Source organism: Oryx dammah, unplaced genomic scaffold, assembly GCF_014754425.2.
Source record: "Oryx dammah isolate SB20612 unplaced genomic scaffold, SCBI_Odam_1.1 HiC_scaffold_27, whole genome shotgun sequence".
Taxonomy (NCBI): domain Eukaryota; kingdom Metazoa; phylum Chordata; class Mammalia; order Artiodactyla; family Bovidae; genus Oryx; species Oryx dammah.
In genome coordinates, this window is record NW_024070211.1 from 3,119,152 (window position 1) to 3,146,353 (window position 27,202).

The window sequence follows — 27,202 nt, forward strand, 5'->3', positions numbered from 1 at the left end:
TCTCCCCAGCCAGCTTAGGGGGCCTGCTCTAGTGCCAAAGGCAAACACAAGACCGGACCATCCCTCAAGGCTGAAGAGGAAGGTTTTGTTTAAAAAGAAGACAGAGAACAGAGGGGAGGCTGGCTGGGACTCGAGGAGATGGCACAAAGGCCCGGCCGGCAGCGCCGGCACTCCCACTTGACCAGAAAGCACACGGGGCCGGCCTGGCGACCGCGCAATAGCACAGAAGACAAGCCCCCGCGCGACTTTGTTATTTTCTCATGATAACCAGAACCTGCCTCCCTCTTGCTGTTTGCTGTGCAACTGCTTTCGAAGACCGTTCAGTGAGACACACACGTGCATACACACAGAAGAGGCTTTTCGGATCCCTGGGCTCAGGGTGGAGGTCAAGGTAGGGAGGCATCCTTTCCTAGAGGGTGGACATTAGTGGCTGCATGGTGCTAGAAAGCACCTAAGTTTGGAATCAGGGAAATCGGGGTTCTAGACTTGCCTCTGTCTCTTACTAGTAACGAGGTGAGTCTGTACAATGTCCTGAACACCAGCTCCTCCATCTGTAAAAATGAGGGCCATGATACTGCATACCTTGAATATCTGCTAAAAGAGTTCAACGGCCTGGGACTTTGCAGGAACTATTCTGCTCCATATGACCCGAACCTCTTTTTAAAAAGGGACATTACCCAGTTAGAGTTAGTGATACCCATCTCATCTCATGGGAGTGGTGGGAAGCAATAATACAAACCACAAGGTGCAGCTCCTGGTACACAGTAGGTATGCCATGCATATGAGTTCCTTTACTTTAGTTTTCTTGGAAGGAGAGATAGAAGGTAGGGAGTTAGCTGGGTTGATCCATTTGGGAACCCAAAATGGCTGCTGAAGCTCAAGCCATCACATCTGAATTCCAGCCAGCAGAAACCTAGACCCAGAGGGATAAACAAGAATGGCCTCCTTATACCTTTTCAATGTTGGCAAAGGGCTGGTACTAGGGCTGGGTGGAGGCAGGCAGGACAGGAAGGAAGGGAGGTATCTGTGGCCACAGCCGATGCCAGGTGGAAACTGCACTGTGCAACTGCCCCAGAATGCACAGCTCTGGCCTTTCTTGGCCACAGGTTGGTCCAGGCCTCAGCCAACCCTGGCCCCTGAGCTGCTATTCTGCAAAGATGGAGAGGGAGAAAGAACTGGCTGCAAAGTTCTAATTTTACAGGGAGCTGGGGGAACAGGAGAGCAGGAGTGAGGTGGGCGGGAGAAGAACCTCTTCTGTGCAGAGGAGCATTCTGCTGTGGCTGACGCTGGATAAAGTTTCCAGGACTTCCCTGGCAGTCAAGAGGCTGAGACTGCGCACTCCCAATGCAGGGGCCCTGGGTTCAATCCCTGGTCAGAGAAATAGATCCCACACGCCACAACTAAGAGGGAAGACGCTGAGTGCCGCAACTGAGGCCCGGAGCAGCGAAACAAAAAGGCTGTAGCCCAAGACCGTCTCCCTGCCACCTCGATGGAGGGCCTCCACCTGCGGGGAGACACACTGGATGTCCCTGGCGTTGCGAAGGCTCCCTGGCATTCCCATGCTGGTTACAGACCCTCTCGGGGGCTCCCCTGTGACAACACTCACAACGTGCCACCATTTGCGTCTGCTAGCTTCGGTCTCTGTTCTGATAGACTGTGTGGGGGAGGGCAGGACCCGACGCCCCACACCCAGCCCTGAAACTTGCAGATGCTCAGGCTTATCGACACGGGGTGAGGGGGCCGCAGGGCTTCCTGCTTCCTGCCTTGCAAGACACCTCGACTTCCCAAACCAAAGCTGCTGCCATCTCCCAACCATTTCCAAGACTATCAGACCCCTTGGGGGCACCTTTACCTCTCAGGCCTCAGTTTCCTCTTCTGTAAAATGGGGCCAATTAAAGATACATACACCACGTGGGCTGGCTGTGAGGATTCAATGAGATAATATACGTCACAGGCTTAATGGCTGAGGGCTGGAGGTCACTGACAAGAAGCCACAGAAATGTGTGAACACAGGCAGTGTGAACGCAGTGGTGAAGAGTCCCGGCTCAGGGAGGTTCTGGGTTCACCCAGCTCTGCCACCCACATGCAGTGCCCTGCTGTAGCCCCGGTTTCTATACCCGCCCGGCTCAGCTCAGCCGCTCAGTCATGGCCGACTCTGCGACCCCACAGACTGCAGCATGCCAGGCCTCCCGGTCCATCACCCACTCCTGGAGCTTGCTCAAACTCATGTCCATCGAGTCAGTGATGCCATCCAACTATCATCCTCTGTCGTCCTCTTCTCCTCCTGCCTTCAATCTTTCCCAGCATCAGGGTCTTTTCCAAGGAGTCAGTTCGTCGCATCAGGTGGCCAAAGTACTGGAGTTGTAGCTTTAGCGTCAGTCATTCCAATGACTATTCAGGACTGATCTCCTTTAGGATGGCCTGGTTGGATCTCCTTGCAGTCCAAGGGACTCTCGAGTCTTCTTTAGCACTACAGTTCAAAAGCACCAATTTTTTGGCGCTCAGCTTTCTTTATGATCTAACTCTCACATCGATACATGACCACTGGAAAAACCATAGCTTTGACTAGATGGACCTTTGTCGGCAAAGTAATGTCTCTGCTTTGTAATATGCTGTTTAGGTTGGTCATAGCTTTTCTTCCAAGGAGCAAGCATCTTTTAATTTCATGGCTGCAGTCATCATCTGCAGTGATTTTGGAGCCAAGAAAAATAAAGTCAGCTACTGTTTCCCTTGTTTCCCCATCTATTTGCCATGAAGTAATGGGACTGGATGCCATGGTCTTACTTTTCTGAATATTGAGTTTTAAGCCACCTTTTTTACTCTCCTCTTTTCACTTTCATCAACAGGCTCTTTAGTTCTTCTTTGGTTTCTGCCATAAGGGTGGTGTTATCTACATATCTGAGGTTATTGATATTTCTCCCAGAAATCTTGATTCCAGCTTGTGCTTCATCCAGCCCAGCATTTCACATAATGGACTTTTGCATATAAGTTAAATAAGCAGAGTGACAATATACAGCCTTGATGTACTCCTTTCCTGATTTGGAAACAGTCTGCTGTTCCATGTCCGGTTCTAATGGTGGCTTCCTGACCTGCATACAGGCTTCTCAGGAGGCAGGTCAGGTGGTCTGGTATTCCCATCTCTTTCAGAATTTTCCACAGTTTATTGTGATCCACACAGTCAAAGGCTTTGGCATAGTCAAGAAAGCAGAAATAGATGTTTTTCTGGAACTCTCTTGCTTTTTCGATGATCCATTGGATGTTGGCAATTTGATCTCTGGTTCCTCTGCCTTTTCTAAAACCAGCTTAAACATCTGGAAGTTCACGGTTCACATATTGCTGAAGCCTGGCTTGGAGGATTCTGAGCATTACTTTACTAGCATGTGAGATGAGTGCAATTGTGCGGTAGTTTGAGCATTCTTTGGCATTGCCTTTCTTTGGGATTGGAATGAAAACTGACCTTTTCCAGTCTTGTGGCCACTGCTGAGTTTTCCAAATTTGCTGGCATATTGAGTGCAGCACTTTGACAGCATCATCTTTCAGGATTCGAAATAGCTCAGCTGGAATTCCATCACCTCCACTAGCTTTGTTCATAGTGATGCTTCCTAAGGCCCACTTGACTTCACATTCCAGGATGTCTGGCTCTAGGTGAGTGTGAGTGATGACACTATTGTGATTATCCGGGTTGTGAGGATCTTTTTTGTACAGTTCTTCTGTGTATTCTTGTCAGCTCTTCTTAACATCTTCTGCTTCTGTTAGGTCCAGACCATTTCTGTCCTTTATCGAGCCCATCTTTGCATGAAATGTTCCCTTGGTATCTCTAATTTTCTTGAAGAGATCTCTAATCTTTCCCACCCTACTGTTTTCCTCTATTTCTTTGCACTGATACCTGTACAATGGGGTTATTCTTCCTACTTCACTGGACAGCTATGGGGATCGAGTGACGTAAGGTCTGTAACCCGTGCAGAGCAGGGTCTGGTGCGCTGGCTACTGTTACAATAATTGAGTGTCTATTTTGCGCCCTGGTGGCTCAGTTGGTAAAGAATCTGCCTGCAAAGCTGGAGACCCGGCTTCGATCCCTGGGTTGGGAAGATCTGCTGGAGAAGGAAATGGCAACCTTCTCCAGTATTCTTGGCTGGGAAATCCCTTGGACACAGGAGCCTGGCGGGCTGCAGTCCAGGGGTCACAAAGAGTCGGACATGACCGAGCGACTAAACCACCACCATTGTGTGCTGAATCCTGGGCTAAATCCTAGAAGTCAGCTGGCATTTCTTCTGGAACACCAAGATTCCAGAGACCCTTGACTGGATCTCTGCTCCCTAAGAAGCCTCATGAGGTGGTCCCTGGGGAGGCAGAAACTCCCAACTGCTGCAAACCAATCCCCACACAGGAGAGGCTGAAAGAGCGTCAGGCAGCCTAGCCTTCATCTGCTTCATTCCCTGGAGATGCCCTCTGTCTGTGTCAGAGCCTGACCCTGGCTCACCCCTGCTCAGGCTTGTCCTGAGGTCAGGAGCCTCTGCAGACCAGGTCTGTGTCCTGTGCCTGCCGCTGGGCTAACGCGGAGGGCTCTGCCCACGTGGGCCCGGCTGGGAGAAGGCGGGTCCTTAGGTCTCAGCCCTGAGCACGGGGCAGGCTCTGCTTGCCAACAGCAGTCATGAGGACTCTGTTGCCAGCAACGTCTCCTCCAGCAAGAATTTTCAAGGAAAATAGGAGGGCGGCACGAAGGCAATGCTAATTACCTCTAATTACCCAGAAAAGGAAAGCACTGCTTTCTCTGATGCATCCTAATGCGATAAAGAGCTATTATTAGGCAGGAGCTGGGAGGCTGCCATGAAGGCATCTGAGCCCGGAGAGGAATCTCTGTAGCTGCTGTTCTTGGGGGCAGAACTGAAGGTGGAGACGGGGGCAGGGGAGGTGGGGACTAGCATTAAAGGTGGGCCTCCTGTGCACCAAGCATCGCGCACACACCCTGGAAGGTAGGTGGTAGCCCTTGTTTCTAGGATGTGGCACCCGAGGCACAGAGAGGTTAAGTCACTGGCCTAAGGTCACACAGCCAGCACACCAGCAGCAGAGGTGGGTTCTGAGCCAGGCCTCCCTGTCATCGACAGCTGTGCTCTTCCCACTACATCCCATTCAGAGGCTTCCCAGGGCAGAATCGGCATCTTTCAAGGGCTCTGTAGCATTTCAAGGAAATTTTCATTGAAAAGGAAATTTCAGCCATGCTTTTCACATTTGATTCCTGTGGCAGAGGGAGACTCCTGGCATGGTGGGGCATCAAGTAAAACAGGACAGAGACCCCTGGACACGGGCCAGGGGGCATCAGAGTCTGGTGGTCTCCTAGTCTTGTCAGCCAAGCTCTCTGCACTCCCACCGGAAGGTGGAGCGCACAGACTCCGGACCTGCTTTCAGAGACCGGATCTACAACTCTGGTTCCATGAGTCTATCCTCTCAAGCCTCACTCAGTCATGTCTGACTCTTAGCGTAGCCCACAGCTCCTGCTTCCATGGAATTCTCCAGGCAAGAATACTGGAGTGGGTTGTCATTCTCGACTCCAGGGAATATTCCCAACCCAGGAATCGAACTGGGTCTCCTGCGTTGCTGGCAGATTCTTTACTGTCTGAGCCACCAGGGAAGCCCATTGTCTCCAGCCTCAGTGTTCTAGTCTGTGACTTGGGGATGCCCACATCCTACTCAACGGGGTTGCTGTGAGGTTGATATCGCATGAAGCAAGTCTCTCAGGGGTAAAGATGATCTAAAGAGATGACTAGGGGTTGAAGCTCCTATCTGTCCTGGGACGACTGCCTCTTGAACTAGGAGTGATCAGTTTCATGGGTGGATGAGCCTTAAAACTCTTCTTATTCTTGGACCAACATCAGCCTCCAAAGCTGCCAGTTAGGAAGACACGGGGCTGATTCACTTGCCTTCCTCTGGTGGGTCAGGACTTGTGAGCCAGGGCCCTGGGAGTCTGGGGGAGTAAAGATATGAGCCAGGACAAGTTGGCCCCCGCCAGATGGGGACAGGCTGGGTGAGAGACCCAGGGGTCCTCAGGGCAAGGTCACGGCCCATGAGCTCCGGGGCCGGCAGTGCCTGGTAACATTCCAGTTTTACTTTTTTGTGCTAGAACCCCCTGTGCTCTCTTCAGGCCTCAGTTCAGCTTTAACAAACATGCAACCAGGGACTTCCCTGGTGCGTCCAGTGGTTAAGACGTCACCTTCCAGTGCAGTGGATGTGGGTTCGATCCCTGGTCGGGGAGCCAAGATCCCACATGCCTTGCAGCCAAAAAACCAAAAGCATAAAACAGAAGTAACACTGTAACAAATTTAACAAAGACTTTAAAAATTGTCCACATCAAAAAAAAAATTTTTTTTAAAAAGCAAATCAAAAAACCCCTAAAACCTCATGCAACCTGGCATTAGCTGTGCTGGTGGGGGTCAGGGTGCCCAGCTTCCCCCACCATGAGGTGCAGTGTGTGTGTGTGTGTTCGGGGGGTGTTGTTGGCCAGGCCGCTGTTGAAACTGAATGGAGGAGCCAAGGCCGTCCTGGGTACCCCTCCCCAGGGGAGTTTTCAGATGCCCAGGGAGGGGCCTGGTCTGCCTGCTTTCAGACAGGATGGTGTGGCTGGCTCAAACCACGCTTATGCGGTACCTGGGGCAACTGGATTATGCTTGGGAAATGCCTGGCACTTGATAAATGGCAGGTGGTAGTGTAGTAACTGGAAACTGAAGCTCCTGTTCTCGTGGGACTTTGATTGCAACGACTTCCCCTGGTAGAGTTTGCTTGAAGATGTAACTGCAGCCCCCGACTCACCCCTTCCTCTTCCTGGCAGCTGGTGCCTCTGCCACTGGTTCCCACATCTACCCAACCAGGGGCGATGCCCACTGGCTTCAGACCTGGGCTTGAGTCCTGCTCTGCCATTCTCCTGCCGAGTGACCCTGGGCAAGTCCCTTAGCCTCTCAAAGCCTCAGAGTGCTCATCCGTACAGTGGGGTATGGACACTGAAATAGGACCAGGGCAGAGCTGGGCATCTCGTCGGTACATAAAGCTATTATTAACCCTCTAGGACAGACATGTAGAGGGGAGATGAGGTTCCTGCAAGCCTGCAAAATGGATCTAGAAACCCAAATTAGGTCTGTGTGGCTGCTGGGGTGGGTCCCCCCCATTTCCCAGCAAGAATGCTTTGGGCCGTCCGCCCTGCTTCATCTGAGATGTGGAAGAGTCCTTGGGGAGAATGTCTAATATGCAGGCTCCATTTCTAGAGATTGATGGAGGAGGTCTGGGCAGCGGGGCTCCGGGGTCTGCATTTTAAATAAACTCTCCATGAGTCAAAGGCCAGGGACCTTGGAACACACTTTGCCTTCCGATGCAGGGGTGTGGGTTCAATTTCTGGTGGGAGAGCCAAGATCCCACATGCCTTGCAGCCAAAAAACCAAACACATCAAACAGAAGCAATATTGTCACAAATTAAACCCCTTCCTTGCTCCCTATGCCAAGGTTCTGTGCGTGTGTGCTAAGTCACCTCAGCTGTGTCTGACTCTGTGCAATATGGACTGCAGCCCGCCAGCCTCCTCTGTCCACGGGACCCTCCAGACAAGAATACTAGGGGTAGGGGTGGGTTGCCATGCTCTCCTCCAGAGGATCTTCCGGGCCCAGGGGTCGAGCCCACGTCTCTTACTTCTCTTGCACTGGCAGGCGGGCTCTTTACCACTAGCGCCACCCGGGAAGCCCGCTCCACGCGTCACAGCCTGGCAGCCAGGTGCTTCTCTTCTGGTCCAGCCTGAATGCTTCCACGTGTATCCTCTGGTTGTTCCGGTTACTCTCCGAAGAAACAGACTGTCCTGACTAGTAATCTGGGCTCGGGGAGTGAGTGAGGGCTGTGGGAGGAGGAGCTGGGGGAGGAGTGGAAAGAGGGCAGTAATGTAGGGACAAGAACATGGGCTTTGGAGGTTCAAATCCAGGTTATCGGTTGTGCGTTGTATGATGGGAACGTTCCTAAGCCTCAGTTTCCTAATCTGTGAAATGGGGATAATGATGCCTGGCCCTGAGACCATGTGCAGGTTAGAGAGGACATGTGCCAAGAGACTGGGGGCATTGCCCTGGCACAGGCATGGTGCCTGTGAACAGGACTTATTGCTTCCCAAGTGAGTTCTTACAATCTCTCTCATCTGGGGTGGACCGGGCCGGGGCCTGTGTCCCTGGGACGTGGGTTGCTGGGCTGGAGTAAGATGTGCACTGTCCCCACCCCCCGAAGTCGGCCCCAGGGGGCACGGGGGTGCTCACCACGGAGGACAGGTCCACGTTCTCCACCCTCCTGTCTTGCAGCAGCACAGGCTGCAGGCCGGCCACGCGGAGCCGCACGGAGGACGTGCGGTAGACGAAGCTCAGCAGCCAGTCCGCCCTGCGGGGGAGAGGACGCAGTGAGACGGGGTGGACGTCAGCCTCAGGAGGGCCCGGCCTGGCCCCAGCGAGCCTGGCGGCATGGGCGCTTCTGTGGGAAACCGGGGCTCGCTGAGCCCAGGGACGGCGGGGGCAGCTGCAGGCGCCGAAGCTTTGGGAGCACCGCCGGGCCTGGCAGCTCCGGGGAAGCCACTTGGTTCCTTGCCGGCTCCCCGGAGCAGAGAAGAGCGCTGACGAGCAACAGACAGTATCTGCTGAGTGGATGATGGAGGGAACCGCACGCCATTCTCCAGAAATCAGCATGAGGCTGGGAGGGACGCTCTCAGCTGGTTGTGGGCTTCCAGTTCCCCAGGGTGGCTGGGCCGGGGCTCCTGGGGAGATCAAAGACAGGCAGCAGGACATCTGTCTCGGGGAGAGGACCACAGGGGTCTAGGACACATGCTCTGCAGGCTGGGACTCTGGGTTTGGGGCCCCCCCATCTGTCTGTGAACGGGAGGGACTGAGACAGGCCCGGCCTGCAGCCTCCTGCCCTCAGCCACTAGGAGGCCAGGGTGACCCCCAGGTGGGTCACAGCCCTGAAACACTCTTCCTCCGCTCTCAGGGGTGCTGTGAACCCCGCGCTCTGTACCCCATCACTCCTAGCCAGACCTCCGCCCTACACTCCGGGAGAGGATAACCCCGGACCCTCTGCAGCCTGATTCTTCAGGTACACCGAGCCGTGTCCACAGAAGGCCTGGTCTACAGGATCCATGCGACAGCGCTGCCCCTCGAGCCCCTGCGCCCCGCCCGGGGTGATGCTGGGCCCTGTCCCCCCGCAGGTCCATGCACGTGGACACTTCTGTTCCCCCTCAGCCTCCAGGACTGGAACTCTACTCAGCACAGCAGGCTGTCTTTCGTTTAGGCCGAGTCTGACTCTGGTTTGCAGGGTCCCCTGAGTCCATTATTTTTGTGAGCTTGTTTGAAAGCAGGGTTCTCCCTCCCTGCCATGTGGGGGGATCAGCTGAGAGTCAGGGCTCCCTGCCCTGCCTGTCTGATCACAGGCGAGGCCCTGAGCTGTCTGGGACCCATGGTGTGGCGGGCTCCCTAGGCTCCCTGGTAGCTTTGACCCTTCAGGGTCTCTGACCACATGGGTGCCTGTGTGGTACCACCCTGGACACCCCTGGAAGGACTGGGGTCCAGAGTTGAGGGGCTCTCAACAGACCCTTGGGCTTCCCAGGTGGCGCTAGTGGTAAAGAACCCACCTCCCAATGCAGGAGACATAAAGAGACGTGGGATCGATCCCTGGGTCAGGAAGATCCCTTGGAGGAGGGCGTGGCAACCCACTCTGGTATAGTACCTGGAGAATCCCAAGGACAGAGGGGCCTGGTGGGCTGCAGTCCATGGGGTCACAAAGAGTCAGACGCGACTGCAGCAACTCAGCACACTCGCACGCAGGCAACAGGCCCGCCTGCGTGTCCCCGCCGACTCCACCGTCTGAATCGCCCTCCAGGTCCCTCGGACAGAGGCCAGCAGGGCCACGTCCCGGGTCCCCGTCCCCCCCACGGCCACTGAGCACTGACTCCCCCGCCCCGCTCCCCCAGGACCTTCTGCTCCAGCTCTGAAATCAGGCAGCCCCTCCCCCGCCCCTCCCCCTCCTTGAACTCTCACCCGACCCGTCCTCTCAGAAGCTGACTGTGACTCCCCACTGCCCACCAGCTTTCTTTCCTAGAAAATTCCTTAACTCCCTCCAGACAGCAATGCTTGCACACCCCAATGGTTAGCCTCATACTGAGGCCCAAGAGAGTGTCCCTCGGAATGACGGCTAAGGGGAGAAGGGAGACTGATCCAAGCTGTTCTACCAAGTTATCATGAGACCCGGGCATCAAACACAGGGTGTGAGGGAGGCCCCCGAAATGGTTCTGGCATGGAAAGTCGTAAATGAGAGACTTGCCTGGGGTAGGGTGGGTAAGAGTCCAGCTGCCAGTGCCGGGGATCCGGGCCTGACCGCTGGTCAGGGAGATCCCACACGCCGTGGAGCAACTAAGCCCGAGTACCACAAGTACTGAGTCCGGGTGCCTGGAGCCTGTGCTCCCCAACAAGAGAGGCCACCGCAACCAGGAGCCTGTGCCTTGCAACTCGAGAGTGGTCCCCCCGCTCACCGCAACTGGAGAAAGCCCATGCCTGGCAACAAAGACCCAGAATAACCCAAAAGATGAGACAGAAAGAAGGTCATAAACGGGCAAGGTCAGTGTCATTCCTGCCCACGGTCCATCTTAACTATGACCACACTCTACTTAACAATGTTCACTGCACTTGTTTATGCACATGTACGGATGAACTTCCCAGGACAGAGGAGCCTGGCGGGCTACAGTCCACAGAGTCGCAAGAGCTGGACGTGACTTAGAGATGAAATGGCGACAGACAGACAGGGCAAGATTGCGTGCTGGAAGGCTCCACAGCCTCGAACCTATGCTGAATGAACCCAGCACTTTTGTTCATTTTCTGTGGTTTTTGCAGAGGCCTGCCAGACCCTCTGCATCTGGCGTCTGCCTCTCTCACGGGGGGTGGGCCACCAGCCCCGTCCTGGGACTGCACGGAGCTAGTCCTGCCCTGTTAGTCACCAGCTGTGTGCCCTCAGGCAAGCTGCTTGACCCTCTGAGCCTCAGGCTTGTCACTGTGAGTTTCCTCGCAAGGAGGGCAGGAGCATGCCCAAGGCGCCCTGAGTGCCCAGCACTCACCCCGTGAGCCCCGGGAGGCACTGGGTGCGATGACAGCCCTCGCCTGGGGCCTTCGCGGGCGCCGTGGCCGCTCTTGCTGGGCCTACTCTTCCTGGCTCTGCCGGGCTCCTATCTACCCCTTCACCATCGAGCTTGCACGTGCCCCCTCCAGGAGTGGCCCTGAGCCCCTCCACCTGACATTAATAACCCCTGCCCCTCCGGCGCCTGCCGTGTGCTCCCCTTGCGGCGTTTGTCACTTGTCCTCTGTGTGTCTGTCCCTGGGTCTTTTCCTTTCCTGAGCAGAGAGCTCGATGAGGGTAGGGCCGTGCCCTAGACCTGCATCCTGCCTCCCGAGTGGAGTCGTGAACCCCCTTGGTGGGTGGGGTGCCCAGCAAGCCAGGCCTTGGTGTTCCAGGCCAGGCGGACGCACGAATCAAGCTGGCCCTTGATCAGCACCACAGTCCTGCAGAAGGTCGTGCCCGGGGTCCTCACAGGCCTGGAGCCACTTGTGGGCAGGGGTCCGCCCTCCCACTACCCACTCCTAACATCAGCCCGTCCCCACACAGCGCTGGAGCAGAGACCACTCAGGGAGTCCCCTGGAGCTCAGAATGAAACCCTCTCACTGCAGATGCCCCAGGGGTCAGGGAGACAGGCTCACCTGAGTTCACATCCTGGCCCTGCTGTGTGGCCTTGGTATTTGGCCTCTCTGAGCTTCAGTGTCCTTGCAGTACAACAGGGAGCAGCACCACTCAGCCCGGCTGGCTTCCAGGGAGTGTGTGAAAGCAGGCGAAGAACTTGCAAGTTTTATTAATGTACATTATAAATTTATAAATGTATACAGTCTGGTAGCTTCGGCCTGAAGCTCCCCTTACCCCCTCATTCACTCTCCCTCTTAAGTAAGTTCACTGCAAGTGAGGAGTCTCTGGGGGCCAGGAATGTGAACTCCCAGCTGCTGCTGAATTTAATTAAGAAACCATGGTTATTGTTTTGGTCCGTACATACCTCCCCTCTTCTCTCCTTCCTCCTTCTCCTCCTTTTTTCCTCTCTGGAGAGATGGCTCAGGATCTCACAAAATAACGGAAACCCAAGCTTATTAGCCTCAGGTTCTCAACAGAACAGATGGGTTTAATAAGATTTTGCTGCTTTCATATTGCACACATGCAATTTTAATTCTTTCCCTTTGCTGTTTATGAAACACACCAAAAAACATCCTGTGCTGTGAATATGCCCATGTTGCTTACTGGGCACCTACAAACTGCCAGTCCTCACCCCACATAATCTCCTTTAATCTTCCCAGAACTCCTGTGCAGGACGGCCTCTTATTCCCAGTGTATAGGCAGGAATACTGAGCTTCAGATTTGTTTGTCCAAAGCCATCTGAGAGGTCAAAGATGGAGCCAAGATTTTAACCAAGGACTGTTTGACGTCAATATTGTGTCCGTTCTTTTTCTTTTCTTATTTCTTAAACTGCCCTTACTTAAAAGTCTCTTTTATAAATATATAAAGGCTTCTTTTATTAAAAGAGGTACATATATACACATATGTAACTAAATCATTTTGCTATATACTTGAAACTAATGCAATACTGTAAATCAACTATGTATCAATGGAAAAAAGAAAAAAACTCTTTTAAGCCCTCCTTGCAATCCCTGCCTACTCTTCATGGGTATTCACTGTTATTCGTGTCTCATGGTCCCTCTGGACCTCCCTGTTCATTTCCAGACACAGATACATATATGTATACACAGAAGCTTCTTTTGTAAATGGGGTCATTGAATGTATTGTTGCCCTTGCTTTTTTAAAAAAAATTATTCCCCTCTTTGTGGTCATTTAGGTCACTGGGTTGCTTTCAATTTTTATAAATGGAGCTGCAAGGACCCCCTTTGTGCATCCATCTCTGTGCGTGTGACTGACTATTTATGTAGGATCACAGGAGCCAGAATTTGTGGTGTCAGAAGACTGGCACACTAATAATTTGGACAGATATTGCCAATTACCCGCAAAAAGGATTCACTAAATTCAACTACCACCAAGAGTATATAACAGTGCCCATTTTACCACATCGTCACCACCACTGAATGTTATTCATGTTTCAGATGTTCGATGATGTGACGGATGATAAATAGTATTTTACCTACTTTAGTTTGCACCTATTTAGTTTTCAAAAGTTTATTGACTGCATTTATTCCATGCTTATGTGTAGATATCTTTTGGCCATTTTCTCTTTATCTTAAAAAATTTTTTAGGCCACACCACGTGGTGTTTGGGGTCTTAAGTTCCCCAATCAGGGAGTGAGCCCATGTGCCCCGCATTCTTACCGCAAGTGAGGAGTCTCTGGGGGCCAGGAATGTGAACTTACCACTGGGAGGTAAGACTGTGTGCAGTCTTACCACTGGGAGGGCAGAGGAGTCTCTGGACATTTTATTAGATTTTTTTAAATTGATTTGATTGAGCTCTTTATATATTATGGCTCTTTATCTTTGTTTCTTTGTCCTCTCTACCATATTCCGATTCTAAGAACTCAGCTTAGAATATGAGGGACAGGGTTTGGGAGAGAATGGATACATGTACATGTATGGCTGAGCCTCTTTGCTGTTTATCTGAAACCACCACAGCATTGCTCGTCAGCTACACCCCAGTACAAAGGAAAAAGTTTAAAGTTTGAAAAGGAAAAAGAATACGAACGATAAAGCCATACTAATTGGTTGAACTCTGGTGTCCTGGTTAATGCCCTCTATCCATGGCTGAAGACCATCTTTATCTTTACCTCCGGACACGGGCTGAGTGTCAAAATGATAAAGACTTTCCAAATCTGTTCTATTCAGTGGCAGGTTCCACTTGGGATGGTTGGGCTTAGATCAAAACTAAAGTTAACTGGCCTCGTGACTCAACTTCTCTGAGCCTCAGTTTTCTCATTGTAAAATGGGATCAATAATACAAACCCCTTAGGGTTTTGGGGTAGGAACTTCCCTTCCTCCCCAGTGTCTAGGGCACCACCTTGGCTGAAGCCCCTCAAGTCCTTCTTAAATCCCCGGCCAGGACGCCTCCTTTCCAGCCCCACAGCCATCAGTCTTTGTAGCCCTCAGCTCCTGCTGGAGGATCTGTCATATGTTGTGGGTGCTGGGCCCCCCAAGGCTGTCATCCCCGCCCCGAGACGTTGCTCTGAAAGCCTGGACAATCCCCACCCCCTTCCTACCAAACAATGCACACAAGGGATTTCCCTGGTGGTCTGGTGGGTTAAGAACCCGCCTTGCAATGCAGGGGACGTGGGTTCGATCCCCGGTCACAGCGAAGATCCCACACACCACGGGGCAACTAAGCCTGCGTGCTGCAACTACTGAGCTCGCACACGACGCCCAGAGGAGCCTGCACGCCGCAACAAAGACCCAGCGCAGCCGGAATAAGAAACAAACGCGGCACACAGGGGCTCGCTAGTCAGCACGTACAGACCTCCCCCCTGGGGCTCACCCTTTGCTTCTCAGTCTCAGCCCAGCCCCCAACGTCCCTCTTGCCCCAGATCACGGTGACCAGCCTGGTCTCTCGAGTCACCCTATGAACTGGTCTCGGGCCTGACCCAGGGAAGTCCTCCTCAGGACCTGTCCCTCTCGTGTGTCGTCCCATGGACACGGATGCTGCCCGCTTCAGAACCCCTGGCCTGGGCCTTGCTCCTTCCAGGGCCAGTGCTCCACTGCTCCGAGATCCTCTGGGACAAGGGCCTGGCCTCAAACATCTGTGTCCCCAGGCGACACCCCCCCCGCCCAGGGACACGAGGTCTGGACAGACCTGCAGTAGCCATTGACGATCCTTCCAGAAACCACCTTCCGGAAAGGCTCCCAGTTCTTGGCTTCTCCGTCCACAGGTGCGCCCAGCAGGATGACGTCCTCAATGATCCCTTGGCAATCTGGAGAGAGACCCCAGGAAAGATCGTCAGCGCCCCTGGCCTCAGTGGGTCCTGCGAGGAACTGTCCAACAGCAGTGGAAGAGATGGATATGACACCCACATGCGCAGATACGGACTCACGACTGTTCAGTCGCTCAGTCATGTCCGACAATTTACGACCCCACGGGCTGCAGCGCGCCAGGCTTCCCTGTCCTTGCAGGCGCAAACACATTCGTGCACATGTTCACGCAGACGCACACACATACTGCAGCTTCTGTTCACCAAGCTTCAGGCCCTGGGTCAAGCCCTCTGGTGCCTGATCCATTCCTACAAAGCCCACACCCCGAAACTACCGAGCCTGTGTCCCACAGCTAGAGAAGACTGCCACAGCAAGACCCAGTGCAACCAAAAAGGAATGAATGAACGAATAAGCACACATCATACCCGTTTCAGAGTTAAGGAAAACCAAAGAGATTTTCAGGATCACATGGCCAGCGGGCAGCACAGTCCAAGTGGGGACCCAAGTGCTTCCCTTTAGAAGGCTCATGGTCCCTGGCTCGCTGCATGTGCCAGGCAGGAGATACCACAGCCTTCCTCTGCAACAGCCCCTGGGGGCCTGTGCGGCCTGGCGGTAAGGCGGGAGTGCAGAGGAGAGGGGGGCAAAAGGGCATGGACTGGACGCATCGGCCTTGACCCAGCCGTTCAGGGGATTTCAGGGAGGGCTCCTCACACTGCAGGCCGAGGATGAGCGCTGGCCCGTGGGGTGTCCGTCCTCTCAGTGCAGATCAGAGAAGCAGTGTCTCTTTGATGTCCCGGCAGACTGGAAACCCACGGCTCACACGCACTTTGAGAAGCGCCGCTCTCAGCCCACCCGGGTGCTCGTGCGTGCCCCGCCCCTAGCCGCTCTCCACCCACCTGAGCCAGCTCTGTTTGCTCTGACCTCCTCTCACTTGTTTACATCCATCTCCTCCTCTGACCTCTGGGTTCAGGGAGGGCGGGGCTCCGGCTTGCCTTGGTCACAGCTGTACAGCACAGAGCCTGGTCTATCCTTGGGGTTCAAGAAGGGTGTGAATGAAGGAGTGAGTAAATACACGGCCATCCCCTGGGACAGCCAGTATACGCACTTTGTAGTTGCAAAGCTCTAGGTTCAAATCCTAGCCTAGTGACTTCTGAGCTAAGTCACTTCTCTGAGCCTACAAGTGGCTATGGTACGGCCTTGAGGGTCTCTGGACTGCACGGAGATCCAACCAGCCCATCCTAAAGGAAATCTGTCCTGAATATTCACTGGAAGGACTGATGCTGTAGCTGAGACTCCAATACTTTGGCCACCTGATGCGAAGAGCTGACTCATTGGAAAAGACCCTGATGCTGGGAAAGATTGAAGGTGGGAGGAGAAGGGGACGACAGAGGATGAGACGGTTGGATGGCATCACCGACTCACTGGACATGAGTTTGAGTAAGCTCTGGGAGCTGGCAATGGACAGGGAGGCCTGGGGTGCTGCAGTCCATGGGGTCGCAAAGAGTCGGGACACGACTGAGCGACCGAACTGAACTGAGGGTCTTTATGGGGACGAAGTCATGGTGGGGAAAAAGCCAGGGTGGTGAACGCGCAGCGGAAGCTGGCGGGCCCCCTGCCTGCCTTGCTCCCCCACTTCCCAGCACGTAGCTCCTTCTTAGAGTCCTGAGCGCCCCTACACTTGGGGAGTTACCTGCTCTGTGTTATTCTTGGGGAGTGGGCCCTACAGGCGCAACTCAGCCAGCCCTGCCCGTCTCCTGCTGAGAGACACGGGGCGGCTGGCTTCCTCTCCCTGGGCTCCGGTTTCTAACCAGAGCGCATCTGGTTTCCATTTGAGCTGCGCGTCAGAGTTTGAGTAAGGGGTTCCGGGCTAATGGGAGTCTGAGAACCCCTGTGCTCCTCTGGCTCTGACAGATCAGATTCCCTGGCACAGAATCCTGACGTCATTCCTTGGCTTCCAGGGAGAGGATAATCCGGCAGAAAGATGTGAAACTTCAGGAAGCTGGTGGTTCGTGTTGAATGGTAAAGATGACTCAGATACTCTTCCACCTAAGGGCTATTTCAGGGCTTGTGTTTCCAGCGAGGCTGTAGATTTTATTCTGAACCCTGCTCTTGGCTGATGAGGAAACACGGGGTGTCAGAGGGGAGGGGGCGTGCCGAAGGTCACACAGGCAGTGAGAACACAGCTGAGCCTAGAGCCCAGCACGGGGACTCGGAGCGCGGCGATCGCGGGGGGGGTAGCATCGCCCTCACAGTGCTAACAGCTGCGGGCCAACAGCTTTGCGCTCTCTCTGGACGCCGGCCACTCAGCGCACCTCCGGATGAATCTCTTCATCTCAGGAGCTCTGCTGCCCCAGGGGCCATCACCTGGCGGGCTGGGACCCCTTGTGGCCAGCAGCGGGATTGCGGCATTCCCCACCAGGTGGCCTAGGGCGACCGCCAGGATGCCGTGACTCCCAACCGACAGCTATGACGAACAGCAAAGGTAGCTGTCTTTTGCTGAACTGAGACTAGCAGCTGAAACGCACAAAACAGTCCAGAACAGTCAAATCCAGCCAGGGTGGGCAGCGAGCCGGATACATATTTACTGAAGCCTGGTTGAAAACTGACTTATCGAGACCTCCTCCCCTTCTGACAGTTACACAGTCAGAGGTGCTCTCCTTACATCTTAAAACATGATTTGTTCTCTGGAACAAAAGGCAAACCTGGAGATAAGCCACGAAGCAGACTCTTGGTGACACACAGGTGTTAGCTAAAAAAGCTTAGCGGGAATCATTTTAGATCCACCCAAGAAGAGATGGGAATACCAGACCACCTGACCTGCCTCCTGAGAAACCTGTATGCAGGTCAGGAAGCAACAGTTAGAACTGGACATGGAACAACAGACTGGTTCCAAATAGGAAAAGGAGTACGTCAAGGCTGTATACCGTCACCCTGCTGATTTAACTTCTATGCAGAATACATCATGAGAAACGCTGGGCTGGAAGAAACACAAGCTGGAATCAAGATTGCTGCGAGAAATATCAATAACCTCAGATATGCAGATGACACCACCCTTATGGCAGAAAGTGAAGAGGAACTAAAAAGCCTCTTGATGAAAGTGAAAGAGGAGAGTGAGTGAAAAAGTTGGCTTAAAGCTCAACATTCAGAAAACGAAGATCATGGCATCTGGTCCCATCACTTCATGGGAAATAGATGGGGAAACAGTAGAAACAGTGTCAGACTTTATTTTGGGGGCTCCAAAATCACTGCATATGGTGACTGCAGCCATGAAATTAAAAGACGCTTACTCCTTGGAAGGAAAGTTATGACCAACCTAGATAGTATGTTCAAAAGCAGAGACATTACTTTGCCGACTAAGGTCCGTCTAGTCAAGGCTATGGTTTTTCCTGTGGTCATGTATAGATGTGAGAGTTGGACTGTGAAGAAAGCTGAGTGCCAAAGAATTGATGCTTTTGAACTGTGGTGTTGGAGAAGACTCTTGAGAGTCCCTTGGACTGCAAGGAGATCCAGCCAGTCCATTCTGAAGGAGATCAATCCTGGGATTTCTTTGGAAGGAATGATGCTAAAGCTGAAGCTCCAATATTTTGGCTACCTCATGCGAAGAGTTGACTCATTGGAAAAGACTCTGATGCTGGGAGGGATTGGGGGCAGGAGGAGAAGGGGACGACAGAGGATGAGATGGCTGGATGGCATCACGGACTCGATGGACGTGAGTCTGAGTGAACTCCGGGAGCTGGTGATGGACAGGGAGGCCTGGCGTGCTGCGATTCATGGGGTCGCAAAGAGTCGGACATGACTGAGCGACTGAACTGAACTGAACTGAAGGGAGAATCCTATGTCCTGTTGCCAGAATGATACAGTCCAGGAGGGGATGTCTGAGTTAAGAAAACTGGCCACTGAATTAGACGCTGGGGAAAAAAAAATGTTGAAATTCATTGTTTGGTCCAAAACTTTATAATACCAGAAAAATTCAGTCTTCCAGGTAACACACAGAACATCGTCACTCAGGCACCACTCTTAGAGTCAAGAAGGGCCCTTCCCTGGACACGTGATTCTTCATGTCACAGTGGAGTTCCCGCGTGGTCCAGCGGCTAAGACTCCACACTCCAAATGCAGGGTGTCTGGGTTCAACCCCTGGTTAGGGGACTAGACCCCACATGCCACAACTAAGATCCAGCACAGCCAAATAAATGTTTTAAAAAAGAAACTGAGATTTAACATTTTAATAATAATAACGAATATAAGACCACCTTACCACCGTTTAACTGCAGGGACCATAAATGTTTTCTGAAATATGTGGGATTTGTTCCAATTGCTACCATCAACGTTTCTTCCTGTGTGAAGATAGTCCCATAGCTTTATAAACAGTCAGGGGTCCAACAAGCATTGGTCACCTTCAAGTAGAGGGCACAGGCATGCCCAGCTTTTAGGCGTGGATTCCTTATTTTTTAAGCGATCCTGTGTCTGTTTTCAATACAATGCTTTTACTGCGAAGGTGGAGGCCCTTCACCCTGTTAGGACTTTGGAATTAAGGCAGCTCCATCCCTCCAGCAGTGGGGAAGAAATGCTCTATCGGTCCTGTTTTTTTTCTTTTTAGTTATGTATTTATTTATTTGGCTGCACTGGATTGGAGTCGAGGCGCACGGGCTCTCCCACCTTTGTTGCGGCACGCGTGATCTAGTGCCCCGAGTAGGGGCTGAGCCCAGGCCCCCTGCTCTGGGGGTGAGGAGTCTCGGCCACTGAAGCACCAGGAAATGTTCCTCAGTCCTGTCTTCACCTCTCCACTTCCGGTGCTTTTCGTCACTCGTGTGCTATGAGAAACATGACTTTTCCAAACTGTCTTTGGCTTCTGTCTCTTATTTTTATTCTTAATACGGGAGCCAAAGTGATCCCTTTAAAAGTCAAGTTGAGGCATGAGGTAGGTACCTTCTGGGGGTGATGGAAATTTTCGACAACTGAGTCGTGCGATGGTTTGGACTGTACGTTTGCTGAAAATCACTGACTTATACACTGAAGACGGGAGGATTGTGTAATATGCAAATTACACTGGAGGAAGTCAGCTCATTTCACTCTTGTGCTTGTCAGCTCATTTCCCTCTCGTGCTCAAGACCCTCTCGTGGGGTCCATCTCTCCTGGGGTAAGTCACCTTCAGCAGCTCCTGAAGCCCGCCGAGACCTCCCCCACGCATCCCCTTGCTGGCTCTGCTCCAGCCAGACTGGCCTCGCTGTTCCAGAACATGCCAGGCCTTTCCCTGATTCCCCGTTCGCTGACCCCTCCTCCCAATGCTCTTCCCCCTGACATCCACACACCTCCCCCCGGCACCTCTCTGCTTAACTGTCACCCTCCAAAGGGAGGATTCGACCTCCCACTCCAACCAGGAGTCCCATCTCTCTTCTCTGATTTCCTTTTCTCCACAGCACTTGAAACCATCTAACTCATGACCTAGTTGTCTTTTAAAATCTCTTTTGCAGTCTGTCTGCCACTACATGGGACGTCCCCGAGGGCTGAGACTGTTCTTTCTCATGTTCCCCAGGGAGGTCTGTATAGTCAAAGCTATGGTTTTTCCAGGAGTCATGTATGGATGTGAGAGTTGGACCATAAAGAAGGCTGAGCGCCGAAGAACTGATGCTTTTGAACTGTGGTGTTGGAGAAGACTCTTGAGAGTCCCTTGGACAGCAAGGAGATCAAAACAGCCAATCCTAAAGGAAATCAGTCCTGAATATTCACTGGAAGGACTGATGCTGAAGCTGAAACTCCAATACTTTGGCCACCTGATGCAAAGAGCCAACTCACTGGAAAAGACCCTGATGCTGGGAAAGATTGAAGGCAGGAGGAGAAGGGGACGACAGAGGATGAGATGGTGGAATGGTATCACTGACTCAATGGACATGAGTTTGAGCAAGCTCTGGGAGTTGGTGAAGGACAGGGAAGCCTGGCGTGTTGCAGTCCATGGGGTCGCAAAGAGTTGAACACAGCTGAGCGACTGAGCAACAGCAGGGAATCCCCAGTGCCCTCAGCAGAGGTGGTGTGCTCAGTAAGTACTCGTGGGATGAACGAAAGAAAGCCACAGGACTCGGCAGTATGAACCCTTTGTGGTGAGAATACATGCAAAAAAAGAATTTTTTTTTCCCTCCTGGTACAGCTTCTTCTGAGAGGTGCCAGTCGAGGATCTCTGTAGACTGGATAACGAAGAGCAAGTGCTGACTCAGCTGAAAGTAAATGTGAGCGCGTCTAACCACTGCTCTCAGCTGTCTGGGCTTCCCTGGTGGCCCAGTCAGTAAAGAAGCCCCGGCAACACAGGAGACACGAGTTCCATCCCTGCGGCGGGAAGATCCCGCAGAGGAGGGCACGGCAACCCACTCCAGTATTCGTGCCTGGAGGATCCCACGGACGGAGGAGCCTGGCGGGCTACAGTCCACAGGGTCGCAAAGAGTCGGACACGGCTGAAGCAACTGAGCCCTCAAGCGCGGACTCAGCTCTTTAACTGCTGGTTTCCAGGGTTCTGCTCCTGTGGCTAGCTTCGGTCTGCAGCGGGCAAGAACATGAACGGTCCTCCTGACCCTGCCCTGACTGAGCCGCCCCGCCCTCAGTCTCCTCCCCTGGCGTCTGACAGTGTGAGCCAGAGGCTCGTGGTGACCCTCCCAAGAAGCATCTGACATCGGCCATATCCACAGAGTCCCCTGGGCTTGGCCTACATGATACGGAAGGCTCGGGATCTCCAGACCTTCAGGAGCTTCGTGGTGCAGCTCAAGGTGCCCCATCTCTGGGGACAAAGACCCGGAGCGCATCTGAGGGCCTGCGTAAGTGCACACCGCCGCCGGCCAGTTAACCGCCGCCTGGCTCACACGGCAGGTGCCGGGATCAGGACTCAGGTGGCTGTTGCGACTCACGGAATTCCTGGGTTCAGGTAGTTTTTGTCATCGTATCCTTTCTCCACCAGGGGACGCTGAAAGAGTGACTAGTGCCCCACGCAGGGCTGGGAAATGTTTGCCAGCAGAAAGGGCCCAAGGGCACGGAGGCTGGGAATCGCCAGTCTGGGAGAAGTGCTTGACCTTGAGCACAAAAGAAATCTTCAAATGCTGGTTTCGCGTGAATTGAAGTCAGTTATTTAGTAACTTGGAGCCTTAGCTTCCTCGTGTAAAATGGAGACAATACAATAATGTTGATTTCCCAGGGCTGGAGTGAGGTTGTTATATGCTCAGGGTGGTGACTGGCACATGCCCGGTCAGTGGGATCCACTGTTTTTCCCATGCAGACAATCAAGTTGGCAGCGAGGTAGAAATGGTGGGCAGGACGCACTGTTTTCAGAGATGGCTTCGCCGTTACAGTACCACACCTGTTTCTGCTGCTGCTGCTGCTAAGTCGCTTCAGTCGTGTCCGACCTTGTGTGACCCACCAGGCTCCCCGTCCCTGGGATTCTCCAGGCAAGAACACTGGAGTGGGTTGCCACTTCCTTCTCCAATGCATGAAACTGAAAAGGAAAGTGAAGTCGCTCAGTCGTGTCCAACTCTTCGCGACCCCATGGACTGCAGCCCACCAGGCACCTCCGTCCATGGGATTTTCCAGGCAAGAGTACTGGAGTGGGGTGCCATTGCCTTCTCCATGCCTGTTTCTAGCCAGCTGCTAATTGCAGGTACTATTTGAGGAGTCAGTGGTGGGAAGTGGTGACGCCGGCTGGGAACGTGGTCAGAGGATGAAGCCTCCAGAAGAAAGCAGCTGTAGAGCTGTAAACTACGGTTAAACACTTCCTCATTTACTTAAAAACATTTTTTTTTGGCTCCGCCACTCAGCTTGTGGGATCTCAGTTAGCCAAATAAGGATTGAACCCGCACCCCTGGCAGGGAAAGCACACAGTCCTAACCACTGGACCGCCAGGAAAGTCTCAAAATTAAAAAAAAAAAGATATTATGGTAAAATACTCATAACATAAGAGTTTTCATCTTAACCATTAAAAATTTTTTTTGATGTGGACCTTTTAAAAAAGTCTTTATTGAATTTGTTACAATATTGCTTCTGCTTTATTTTTTAGTTTTTAGCTGTGATGCTTGTGGGATCTTCGTTTCCCGAGTAGGGGTCCCAGCCCCCTGCACTGGAAGGCTGTGTCTTACCCACTGGTCCTCCAGGGAAGTTCCTTGACCATTTTTAAGAGTACAGTTCAGTAGCGTAAGTACAGCCACACTGTTGTGCAACCATCTTGCTTTTTATCACTCAGGATTTAGATAAATCAGTTTCTGTCTTGTCAACTGCTCTTATCACGCCAGATTCCTGATATGACACTTTTACCTCTGGGGTGCTCCTGGCAGTCTGGAGACTGTCTTAGCTTTTCAAACAAAACAAATCACAACTAAAAAACCTCCCAAGAGCTGAGAATGGCTCCTTCTTCACAACAGCAAGAATCCTTTCGCTCTAGAACCTTGGTCTTTAAAATCCTCTATGTTGTTGTTTGGTCCCCAGGTCGTGTCTGACCCTTTGCGACCCCCTGGACTGCAGCACGCCAGACCTCCCTGTCCTTCACTATCTTCTGGAGTTTGCTCAAACTCATGTCCATCAAGTCAGCGATGCCATCCAACCATCTCCTCCTCTGTCGTCCCCTTCTCGTCCTGCCTTCAATCTTTCCCAGCATCAGGGTCTTTTCCAATGAGTCAGTTCTTTGCATCAGGTGGCCAAAGTACTGGAGCTTTAGCGTCAGCATCAGTCCTTCCAATGAGGAGTTAGGGTGGATTTCCTCTAGGATTGACTGGTTTGATCTCCTGGCTATCCAAGGGACTGCCACCAGTCTTCTCCAGCAGCACAATTTGAAAGATCAATTCTCTGGCACTCAGGCTTCTTTAAGGTCCAACTCTCACATCTTTACATGACTAATGCAAAAACCATAGCTTTGACTATATGGACCTTTGTCAGCAAAGTGATATCTCTGCTTTTTAATATGCCGTCTAGGTTTCTCATAGCCTTTCTTCCAAGGAGCAAGCGTCTTTCAATCTCATGGCTGCAGTTACCATCTGCAGTGATTTTGAGGCCCAAGAACATAAAACCTGTCATTGCTTCCACTTTTTCCCCTTCCCTTTGCCATGAAGTGATGAGACCAGATGCCACGACCTTAGTTTTTTGAATGTTGAATTTTAAGCCAGCTTTTTCACTCTCCTCTTTCACCCTCATGAAGACGGTCTTCAGTTCCCCTTCACTTTCTGCCATTAGAGTAGCAGCAGCTGCATATCTGAGGTTGTTGATAAATTGAGTTTCTGTCAAACTAAACACTCCTAAAATGTACCAAGTAGGGCTAGCTCTTTCAGAGTCCCACAGAGAATCCCTTCTGTACGACGAGGGGGGACCCTGTGTTGCTCCCGGCTTCGCTGCTGTCATTCTGTCCTCTCCAGACCGTGTGCTTTCGGAACGTGAGGCAGGCCCTGGCGGTGCCTGCCAGGTCTCTCCAACCAGCCTCCTCTAGGAGCTTCACAGAAATCTCACAGGCCACATCACATGCTCCCACAAGCCTACCACACTGTCAGTAATGAGATTCTCCCGTGCTGCAAAGACCACAGTTTGAGAAGTGAAAAAGAAGGATGTTCTTCCTCCTGGCAGGGGGTCGTGTGTGCACGGAGAGATAAGGTGGGAAACGAACGAGGAAGTTATCTTCTGATGGCGGGTCCAGAAAACAGACCTTGAAGAAAATGCTGTGAACCGCACCTAACACAAATGGAATCCATGCCAAAGACACACGTACACGCAAGATAAACGCACAGACGCGGCGGAGGGGAGAGGGAGAGGTCCAGGAGCCGGAGGGAAGGGAGATGAAAGCAAGCTTTGACTGTCCCCCTCCTCCCAACCCTTCAGTGGAATGAGGTTCACACTAGAAAGAACCGTTTAAGGGAGCCCTTTTGGACGGATTATAGGGATTTGGGATGATTTCTTCATGGAAGGAGTAAGCCTTCATCTCTCCCTTTTGATTTCCGTCTCTTCCATTCGGCAAAGTGGTAAGGCTGTTACTAGCGTCCGGGGGCCCGAAAAATTAATCTGCATGCCTGACCTCTCGTGGCTGCCCACCCGCCTCTCCAGGGGAGGCTAAAGCGGGGTCTGTCTGCAGACAAAGCAACTGGGAGATGCGATTCCGTAGAAGGGAAAAGAAATCGCATCAAAGGCGACGTCTCCTATCCCGGAGATGAAAGAGCTGGCTGCCTGAGTGACAGCCTTCTCTGCATATCAGCCCAGACGCAGTTTCCAGCTAAGTGAGAGTTTAGGAATTCAAGGGTCAGGATGTTTAAGTGTTTCTGAGCTTAGTGAGGAACTCTTTTGCCTTGGTTTTACCCTTCAAATATCACAGGCAGTAATGCTGGTCTAACTCCATAGGAGCTGGGAGAGAAACTGGAGAGAGAGATCTTGCTGCAAAGGTTTTTCCTGTTTTTAAACAAAGTTATGGTATTCTATTTCTTAACCTCCCTTCTTTTCTTTGTCATCATCACAGCTTACCTAGGCTAAGAGCTTTGTACATATACTGCTTCACTTTCTTCTCATAGCAATCCTAGGAGGTAAGCAGGACTACTCCCATTTTATGATGGGAAAAACTTGCCTCAGAGACACTAAGTAATTTGCCCAAAGTCACACAATAAGGGGCAGAGTGGAATTCAGTGATCCCTACATTTTCTCTCCTACTCTACTTCCCTAATCTTGAACTAAAACATGTCTTTTGATAACTGCGACATCTTCTAAAATTGAATATTAAAACCAGAACAACACAACTTGCTAGGATAAACAGTTCTTATTCGGTTGATTCAAGACACACACTAGTAGGCTGGAGTTTGCTGGAAGATTGATATCCTGATGTGGGCACCACGCCAAAGGCACATGACCTTTTGCTTTGCTAATCTTGGGAACACCTGCCAAACCAAGTGGGTGGAAAGATCACGCAAAGGAAGAGGGGTCTGCATGAATCCTGCCACACTGTGCAGTTTCTGATGGGGAGTTATGGCTGTCAGTCCATACCCTAGCATGGACACTTAATTCCCCACCAGAAGGGTTAAACTGAGCAAGATGACGTAACTTAGAAATAGCTGCTGGTCAGCTTCAGGCTGTGAGCCAGTATAACACCAGCAGATTCATTATCTATATGCATATACACAAGTAAAATGTCTTATATAGTCTATCGGTTAGCTACTGCTGTGTAACAAATAATCCCCAGACTCAGTGACTTGAAATAACCATTTGTTATTTCTCATGAGCCTACCAATGGGCTATGCAGTTCTGCTTAGATTATTCCAGCATGCTTGATCCCACTGGGTTTACTCATGTGTCTACGACCAGCTGGTGGGTAGGCTGGGGGCTGGCTAAGATTACATGGCTTTGCCTCACGTGTCTTCCGTCCTCCAGGGGGCTAGCCTTGACTTGTTCTTAAGGCAAGGATGACACCCATGTGCAAGGCCTTCTGAAGCTAAAGTTTGAAATGGATATGATGTCATTTCCTTTACTTACTTTTTTTTAGTGAACGCAAGTCACAAGGCCAGCCAAGATTCAAAGGGTGGAGAAACTGACTGCACTTCTTGATGGGAAGAGCTTCAGGGTCATATTGAAAAAGATGTGAAAACAGGGAGGGGTGGAGAAGTAGGGCCATTTTTTTTTTTTTTGGCAATCAGTCTACCGCAGATACACGCAGTCTATCTGAAACACTGCAAAGTACTGATAGCTCGTGTGCAGTAAGCAATGGGTTAAAAATCCCTGGTGATACCAGTACTAGGTGAATGTCCTTGGAATTCTCACCTCGTGAGGAGTGGGGAGAACGCCGGGTGGGAATGTCGCCTGGGGACTGAAGTGGCCCAGCCAGGATGTTGGCAAGTGGCTGCTTTCAGGGATGTGGTTTTGGGACCCTGAATGAAGGCAGGATCCTCCTAGAGAACTGGAAAATAGGCCAAGGCAGAATCCTTTAGGCAAGATCAAGGTGGGGTGTTCAAGCACTGACTTGATCAAGTGTAAGATCAAGCAACCAGGTCCAGAGGGCCGGTGGTCAGAGCTGCAGAGCGGGGTCTGGAGGCCTTTATTCAATTATGATAAAGGCAGCTCGTGGTCATGAGCATGGTCCTGGATTCGGGGAACGGGGCTACATGTTCTGTCTATATTATCACAGTAACAGTCACTGTTTTTTGAAGTAGAGTTCCTTGAGTAGTTACTGCAGCAAGGGTCTCTTTGAGGTAAACTTGCTCAGTCTTTGAAAATATCCTTTGGCTTCCAC

General features: G+C 52.0%; 1 protein-coding gene across 3 annotated transcripts in view; it reads right to left on the reverse strand.

Moving 5' to 3' along the window:
• The window catches only part of TMCO4 (transmembrane and coiled-coil domains 4), a 100,819-nt gene that overhangs the window by 2,866 nt on the left and 70,751 nt on the right, over positions 1 to 27,202 (reverse strand). For all 3 annotated transcript variants that reach the window (XM_040229438.1, XM_040229439.1, XM_040229440.1), the window contains 2 exons: positions 14,870 to 14,987; positions 8,275 to 8,392 (listed from right to left, as the gene is read on the reverse strand). In XM_040229438.1, coding sequence (XP_040085372.1) covers positions 8,275 to 8,392; positions 14,870 to 14,987 — 236 coding nt within the window. The remainder of the gene's footprint in view (positions 1 to 8,274; positions 8,393 to 14,869; positions 14,988 to 27,202) is intronic.